The sequence below is a fragment of the Chinchilla lanigera genome, unplaced genomic scaffold (genome assembly GCF_000276665.1).
Source record: "Chinchilla lanigera isolate Chin_1 unplaced genomic scaffold, ChiLan1.0 scaffold00144, whole genome shotgun sequence".
NCBI classification, from domain to species: domain Eukaryota; kingdom Metazoa; phylum Chordata; class Mammalia; order Rodentia; family Chinchillidae; genus Chinchilla; species Chinchilla lanigera.
Genome location: NW_004955545.1, coordinates 2356769 through 2365037, shown reverse-complemented (window position 1 = coordinate 2365037; position 8269 = coordinate 2356769). Strand labels below are relative to the sequence as shown.

The 8269-nt window shown below is 48.1% G+C and overlaps 1 protein-coding gene across 2 annotated transcripts in view; it reads right to left on the bottom strand.

Annotated features, from left to right (window-relative positions):
- Positions 1-102: 102 nt before the first annotated feature.
- Slc25a44 (solute carrier family 25, member 44) overlaps positions 103-8269 on the bottom strand; it is a 16985-nt gene continuing 8818 nt past the window's right edge. Inside the window, exons 3-4 of one of the 2 annotated variants that reach the window (XM_005411661.2) lie at positions 4988-5115; positions 103-2806 (exon numbers count right to left, since the gene is read on the bottom strand). In XM_005411661.2, coding sequence (XP_005411718.1) covers positions 2615-2806; positions 4988-5115 — 320 coding nt within the window. In that variant the 3' untranslated portion in view covers positions 103-2614. Of the gene's footprint in view, positions 2807-4987; positions 5116-5136; positions 5271-8269 lie in introns of those variants that run through there. The other variant, XM_013508274.1, reaches the window with a different exon arrangement.

The window sequence follows — 8269 nt, the reverse complement described above, 5'->3', positions numbered from 1 at the left end:
CGGGACAAGGGCGCCGGGAGAAGCGGACCGGCAGCAGACGGAGGCGGTATCGCGCGTCAATGCACGGTACTTTCTCCACACCGGGAAAATACAGGCACGGGGTCAATAAAAACTTTTAATTACACTTCAGAGACTTCGTACAGTGCAACAGAGAATATTCGCTAGTACAATATTCACAAGAGTCCACTTCATCGTTTTAAATGAATCATTCCCCTGTCCTGCGTTGAGTACTCCCGTCAGGTTGCCCGTCTCTCCCAGTCTCTCCAAGTTTTGTTTTTTGTATGTTTTTTTTTAGTTTTGGTTACCAACCAACACATTAAAACTTTCGGCGGCTTTGGTCTCCAGTTTTAGGAAAACAGAAGTCCATTGTCCCCTACTCACCCAGACATATTTTAAACCCAATCTGTCCCTAAACTATTAAGAGAAAATGGGGGCCGGAAGTCGCTTTAGTTCTTCAGTTACACACAGATCATTCTTTTAAACAGAGAGAGGGAGGAAAGAGAGAGGAAAAAGAAAAGGAGAGAGGATGAATATGAATGGGAGAGATAAAAGACTGAAATATTGTGCAGGAAAAACGAGCCCGAGGGAAGGCGTCTGGGAGAGAGACCCTGCTCTCCATGACATTTCCAGACTGGCCGTGACCCCTTTATGTAGCCGGCCTCGAACCTGGGTTCCTCCCGCTCCGGACTCCCAAGTGCAGGGGTTTCCAGGCCGGCTGTCCATGCTCCTTTACCCACCTTGCCACTGTGGGGAAGGACGGAAGACAAGGGAGGAAAAAAAAAGTGAAAACTAAGACAACCAATCTCCAAAGGTCTTAATAGAAAAACCTTAAAGAGGAGGGAGCTCCCTTGCTCCATTACATTGCCGGTTCTGAGGGTGAAGAAGTGGGCAAGGGACACAAAATTCAAATGATCTGTGGCCTCAACTCTTTGACTGGCCATTTAGAAATTGAAGGGCTAGAATTAAGAATTTAGAAATTGATGGGCTCTCTTGACAAGATGCAGGAAGGGACAAAGAAAAGGTAAGTGAATGGGAGAAAACCTTTACAGATGGGACCAAGATGAGGAGTGGTAGTGATGAAGTTATAGAAATGTGATTTTCCGATTCTTCCCTGGCCAGGAGGGAAGAACGTGGGGCAGCCATAAGAAATCAAGGCTTCAGGTAACTAGCACCTTTCAAATTGGCACCGTGGCCTTTCCTGGGGCGGGACCATTAAAAAGGTTTAAGGATCATCTAGGCCAAAAGTCCGGAAGTAGGAAGGCAAAGCCTCACTGTCCATCTTCTCATTCCATTCACGGCATCTTTCCGCCGGCAACACAGGCTTGGTGGAGGAGGGGTGGCGGGGGAGGATGAGGCAGGGAAGGAGCGCCATCGCCGAGCTCCCAAGGAGAGCATCTCAGGTAATCCTGGCAGTATCTGGCTGGTGAATGCAGTGGTCCTAGAATTGGGTGACTTCCTGAACTGTTCTTTATTCTCTTGCAAGCACTGGGTTCCATGACTAGGGAAACTCTTCATATCCAGGGAAAAGAAAGCAAAAACATTCCACACCTTGAGAGCAGCTCAACATCTGTGGCCGCCAGTCTGAGCGACAGGGGTGCGCGTATGTGTTACGGCCGCCTGCCGCGAGAACCTCCACTGTTCTCTCCTAGGCTTGGCTCAGTGGCCTGAGGAGATGTGGTAGGTGACACACAGCCTTTTGTCGCTTTCCAAACCAACCACTCTCTCAACCAGACTTTTCAGGGTGGTGCTGCATGTCCCGTGTACTCCAGACAGCTGCTCTACTTAGAACTGTGCCACCCACTGTAGGCACCTGGGCCTGAGGAAGCCAACAGCTCATACTGTACGAGGACTGCTGGGACGGAAGGGGTGCTGAAAGGATACAGATGGGACAGGAACCTAGGACTGAGGAAAACGCTACATGTCATTTTCTACCTATCTGAGGAAGGGGTAGGCTCTGATAGCAGGACTGGTGCCCTAGCAGGACTAAGACAATAGCTTAGTTCACAGACACTTAAAAAATACACACACAAAATAAACTATCAACTTTTCTCCCTATCCTAGTAACTGCTCAAAAGAGAGGATGAGGGCTCTGCAGAGCCATTCTCCCTGTGCAAAAGTGCCTGGTAACTTGCCCCAAGAGGCAGGGAGAAGCAGCTCTGTCCCAAATTTTAAAAAAGCAAGTGTAAGAGATGAAGTGGGAGAGGGCTGGGAGCAGCTGCTTAACAGTCTGGGCTGGAAGCCCAAGAGGAGCCAGCAGTGGTAAGCGAGCTGCACGCAGGGCTTTTCTCAGCACCTCAGGACAGAGGCGCAAGGAAGCCAGAGAGGAGCTAGCAGGGTGCAGCTGGGGTGGGGTCCTCAGGGCAGGATTGAATATAGGGATTGAATGAGGCAGCCTAGTTGAAAAGGAGAATTAAAAATAGTAGGGGCAGGAGAGCCAGGCATGGAACCTCTTCAGCAAGAGTAGTTCAAAGTCTCTGCCCCTGTCCTAGACAGGCCACCTGGCCCCGCAAAAGGCTAGGGACGGATTGGACGCATCAGAGAGGGCACTCGCTTCCCTGCTTTGTCCCCAGCCCAGCGTAATGTGGGAAACAGCAAGCTACTCAGCCTGCTGTGTCTACCAGTGTCTCGAGTCCACCAGCTCAGGGCGCAGGCTGAGTTTCTTGAGGCTCTCGTAGCCCACCACGATGACAATGGTGGAGGGTGTAGCTGAAATGATTCGGGCCGAGAGCCCTTTCATGAGGCCCCAAGGCCCCTCTTCTGCCATTAGCTGTCTGAAGGTCAGAATGATGGAGCTCTTGCCTTCAACCTGCAAAAGTTCACACGATGGTGGGTCATTGTTGGCAGTCAAAGCCCCTCTGCTCTGTCTTGCTCTGCCTCAGGTGCAAGTGGGGAGAGCTAGACTGGGAGTCCGAGGGCTGGACTGTGCTGCTGGGGGGCAGCACAGCACAGTGACTTCCTGTGAGCTCAGGTGCCAAACTGTATGGGTTTGGAGTTTACTCCCTAGCTTACAGTACAACCTTGGGTAATTAATGCTTCTGCACCTCAGTGTCCTCAAATATAAAACAACAGCAGCAATACCTACACCAGAGGTTGGTTTTTGTTTTTTTTGTTTGTTTGTTTGTTTGTTTTTGAGGCAGGGTCTCGCTATGCAGTTCAGGCTGGCCTTGAGCTCACTTTGTAGCCCAGGCTGGTCTCGAACTCGAAATGATCCTCCTGCCTCAGCCACCCAAGTGCTGGGATTACAGGCATGCGTCACCATGCTCAGCTGTTGTTGTTTTTTGAGACAGAATCTCACTATGTAGGTTCAGGCTGGCCTTGCACTTGATTGTGTACCCCAGGCTGGCCTCGAACTCATGGCAGTCTTCCTGCCTCAGCCTCCCAAGTGCTAGGATTACAGGTGTGAACCATCACACCTGGCTAAAGAGGTTGTTTTGAATAAAAAAGAAACTAATACTTCTAAATGCCAACAATACCTGGTGGACACTAAGTGCTCAGTGTTATCTTTCAATATCATTAGCTAGGCTACACAGCTGAGTTTCTGGACTGGGTGCTTGTTACCTCTGATCTCAGGGAGGCTGGTTTTTTTCATTTGTTTTTGTTTTGAGAGAGGGTCTTGCTATGTAGTTCAGACTGGTCTTGAACTCACCATGTAAGCCCGGGCTGGGCTCAAACTTGCTATCCTCCTGTCTCAGCCTCTCAAGTGCTGGGATCACAGGTATGCACCACCACACCTGGCTAGCTGAGCTCCCTCTTACCCCCAGCTCCTCTTATCTCCGTATCTCCAGTTTGGGAGCCCTCAGCTGTCATTTCCCCACTCTCCCCCCAGAACACCAGCACGAGGCTTATGAGAAGAGTGGGGTCTGATCTGTGCACTTTTGCCACTCAGCCATTTAGACGCCAATGTGATTCTTTTCTTTTCTTTTCCTTTTCTTTTTTCAGACAGGGTCTTGCTCTGTAGTTCAGGCTGGCTCTGAACTCACTATGTAGCCCAGGCTGGCCTCAAACTCAAGGCGATTCTTCTGCCTCAGTGCTGGGATTACAGATGTGCGCCACCACACCCGGCAATGTGTTCATTTTCAAATGTCAGGACAGCATCTTTTCCTAAGGACAAAAATACCTATGCTTGCTCCTTTCTGACACTCTGATAGCAGAGAAACTGACTTTATCCCCAACTGGTTTTATTTATTGTTGGTTGTATTTTTTCAGATGAGGGTCTCCCTGTAATTTCCAGGCTGGTCTTGAATGTCTGGACTCAAGTGACCCTCCTGCCTCAGTCTCCCAAGTAGCTGGAATTATAGGCATTTGCTACCACACTCAGCTCTCCTACCTACTAAGGTTCTTCTCTTTTCCTCCTCCTCTCACCATTCAGTTAGAATGGCCACACTATCCGGTACATTTTTCTTAGTTCTCCTTTCTTGCTAAGGTATCCAAATCCAGCATTAAAATCTCCCTTATTTTCCATCTGAAACTTCACACAGCAAAACCTACCCTTGGCATATCAGATAGTATCAGATTCTATTTCCAGGTGAAGGAGTCTTTAGGCTGACTGAAGACAGAGGTTCTCATTTCTGGACAGCACTATCATGGGTGCTGTCAGTGTTTCTGCTGAGCCCACACAGCCCAAGCTGTGAAAGCTATTTAAAAGCAGTCGGTCTCCATAGAGAGCCATGCTCTAGTGGAAAAACCAGACTTAGGAAATAAGTGAAATCAATACCTCTATGAACCACAAATGTTCAAGATGGGACAGAGTGGTTTACAGGCTATGGAACAGGATTCCAGTTGCCAGCTGGAAGAAACAGTAAGAAATCCCGGAGGCGGGCGCGTGTAACGGGGAGAGGTACACGAGGCAGCAGACAAGCTCGGCTGCTTCCTGTGGGTGATAAGCACACCACAGGCCTGGCTGAGCAGAAGGCTGACTGAACTAGATGGCCAAAGACTATGCTGCAGGGGCTTCTCCCGGAAGGGGCACTGAGGGGACCAGTATTACCTGCACACGGGTCCGGATGACATCCATAGGGTTGGTGAGGATGGAGGCAGTGGCTGCAGCCAGGGGCCCAGAGATGGCTTGAAGGATGATGTGAGGGCACTCCTTAGGGCACAGGTGCGAGAGCTGCTCTGGAACCCAGGGAAAGACAAGGCCTCAAGACATGAGATACCACCGTCCGCTCTTCCTGTGCCCGCTGTTGCTACTCACCGGAGCTCATGCCCATGACGAGCCCTCCATCCTTCAGCCCTCAGCCCTGTAACTCCTAGCATTCCTTTGTTTCCACCTGCACCCAATAAAAAATATTACATACCTCAGGCCCCTCCCAGAAGTGATCTTGGTGACATTAACCATTTAAACAGGACAAGAGCATCTGGAAAAGGGGATCTCAAAACCTCTCTGCTTTCTGACTCCTTTCATCTAATGGACAGAAAAATGCTTCCTGACAAATAAACCGTGCGCCTCTTGCTCTGCTCCTCCCAACTCGTGGGCAGAAGCACGCACTGCGTATGTGCTTAGTTATGCTCTGAAAGAGTTTGCTGGGGAACAGTAAACACTGTGACAGTGTTGGTCCCCAGGGAACCAGGGGACTGCCAGGGGCAAGACGCGTTTTTATTGCATGCCGCGTACTTTTTCCTAGCTTTCAAACCGGGGGCCATGTGAATGTTTTCACAAATGAAACAATATTTAACTAGAAAGTCTTACCCTACAGTAAGAGCTTTTCACTGGCCTATATCAAGAAAGAAAGAATTCACTTTTCCAAATGCTAAAGACGATGGATTGGTACCCAGAGTCACTCATTCCCACTCCCTGCAATTAAATTTTGTGCTTTTACCTTCTGGAGATGAAAGACAAAAGTTCATTCATTTATCCAACAAAGACTTATTGAGCAGCTACCATAAACTGGTCACCCTCCTCCCCGCCCCAGGCCTGAGGATTTAAGAGCGAATAAAAGAGCCTCAAATTCCTGAAATGAGGAAATCTACAATCTAGTGGGGGAAGACAGACAATAGACAAATAAAAAAGCAAAATATGTAGCCATGCAGAAAGTAGGTGCTGATGCTGTAGATAAAAATAAGCAGAAAGGAGAGGGGAGTACCAAAATGGGGTAAGGAGGAGGGTTGTCATTCCAAACTCAGTAGACACGGAAGCCCTTCCCAGAGAGTAAGGTGTGGGCAAAAGATTGGAAAGTAAGCCAGATGGTTCTAGGGAAAGAGCTTTCAGCCATAGGACAACACCCTATGCAAAGGCCTGAGATAGAAGTGTTCCAGGGCCACCAAGTCCAGCAGCCTGGAACAGAATGAATGAGAGAAAGAAAAGTAAATGAAACCCAACAGGTAAATCACTTACAGCCTTGAGGCCACTGCACGGAATCAGGCTTTTACTCTGAGTGAGAGGGGACGCAAAAACCTTGCATCTCAGTGACTCCCTCTTGGCTTTCTCTCCTGCAACCAGCCACCACACCTTTAAGGGATTTTTCCCTCATGCTTCTATCTTGGTAGTTTGTGGCCAGGCAACTAAAGACTGAAGAAGTAGCGCAGTAGTGGGTGGCAGGGCAGAAGTTTAGGCTGTGAAGTCCCAGGTGGCACGGGAGAATCCCTCACACCCTGCCAGAACCACCTCTCCCCTAGCTGCTAATCTCTTTCTTTCTTCCCCAGAGTCCTGTAAACAGAAACAAAATAAACTGCTGACTGTGCCTAGCGCGCACCGTTTCTCCTTCGAAGGTGTTTTGCAATCCTTAGAAAGGAGCATCAGGACGGGCGCTGCCTGCCTCTGTGGGCCCATCTGCTCTGGCCCTAGGCCTACAGGCTGCAGTGGGGTTGAAATTCTTGTTCGGGTTACACTATGTGCCACCTTCTCAGGGCTTAAGTGAAGCATGAAATAACAAAAGCAATGATGAAGAGTCCATTTTTTTCCTTCATCTTCATTAAGTACAGGAAGGAAATGTTTATTGATCCAGGTATGGTGGTACATGTCTGGAAGCCCAACACTTCAGCAGGCTGCAAAGGGAAGATCACTAAGTTTGATCTCAGTCCAAGCAACTTAGCAAGGACTTGTCTCAAGATTAAAAAAAAAAAAAAAAAAATTAAACAGGCCTGGAGATGTCACTCAGGGTAAAGGCCCTGGGTTCAATTCTCAGTACTGCAAAAAAAAAAAAAAAAAAGGAGAAGGAGAAAAGAAAAAAAAGAGTTTCTTGAGCACTTATTATCTACAGGCAGAAGATGAGCCCAGACCAACATGGTTTAAGTCCCTCCTGATGAAATGAAATCGGGCAAGTAATATAAATGAATATTTATTTAATGCTTCTTAAACACCAGGCACTGTGATAAGTACGAGATATAAAACAAGGAAATGTCTGCATAAATATATTCTGAGCTGGGCGCGGTGACACACATCTATAATCCTGGTACTCAGGAGGCTGAGGCAGGATTGTCTTGAGTTTGAGCCCAGGATGGGCTACATAATGAGACCCTTTCTCAAAAAAAACCTTACAATTAGAGACCTGGAAGTTGGGGGTAAATAATGCAAATTATGACAAGTTCTAGGAAGGAAATAAGATCTAAAATAGAAAACTGAAAGAGCCCCCTTCCCAATGGGGAAGGAAGAGAAGTCTTTTTTGCAAAGCTAGGCCCTGAATCCTGAGAAGGAGCCAGTCACTAAAGAACAGAGGAAAGGTGCCCCCAGCAGAGAGGACACCATCTGCAAAGGCCCGGAGGCAGAACAGAGCTTGATGTGCACCAGGACCTGAGATGATGGCCAAGGTTGGACCAGAGCCAGAAAACACAGTGGCACAAATGAGGGGTGGAGTAGCAGCCAGGGGCCGGAATCCTCTGCAGCTGTGTAGACAGTGAGAAAGAAAGTGGATTTATTCTAAACGCCCACGTGAGGCAAAAGCGGGTAACAACAACCGATGTAAGCATGGAGGGAACACATTTACTGAGAATTTATGATTCACCAGCCTCTGAGGCAGGGGATGAGAGGCACACAGCTAAATCAGTAGCACGTCACTGTCAAGAGGTCCAACAGCCAAAATACCAGCCCAGGCAGTCTGAGAACGGAAAGATGCTGGAAACAGGGAAATGCAGCTTTAATCAAAAATGAAATCAAATAAGGACAGACACAGACTGCAGAGAAAATGTCACATTTCCTGGGAAGCTTTGTTTTGTTTTATTTTGGGTTTTTTTGTTTGCTTTTTCAGTGGTAACGCCAAAATCCAGGGCTGCCCTACCACTAAGCTGCGTTCCTGACTCTTTCTTTTTGTTTTGTTTTGTTTTGAGACAAGGT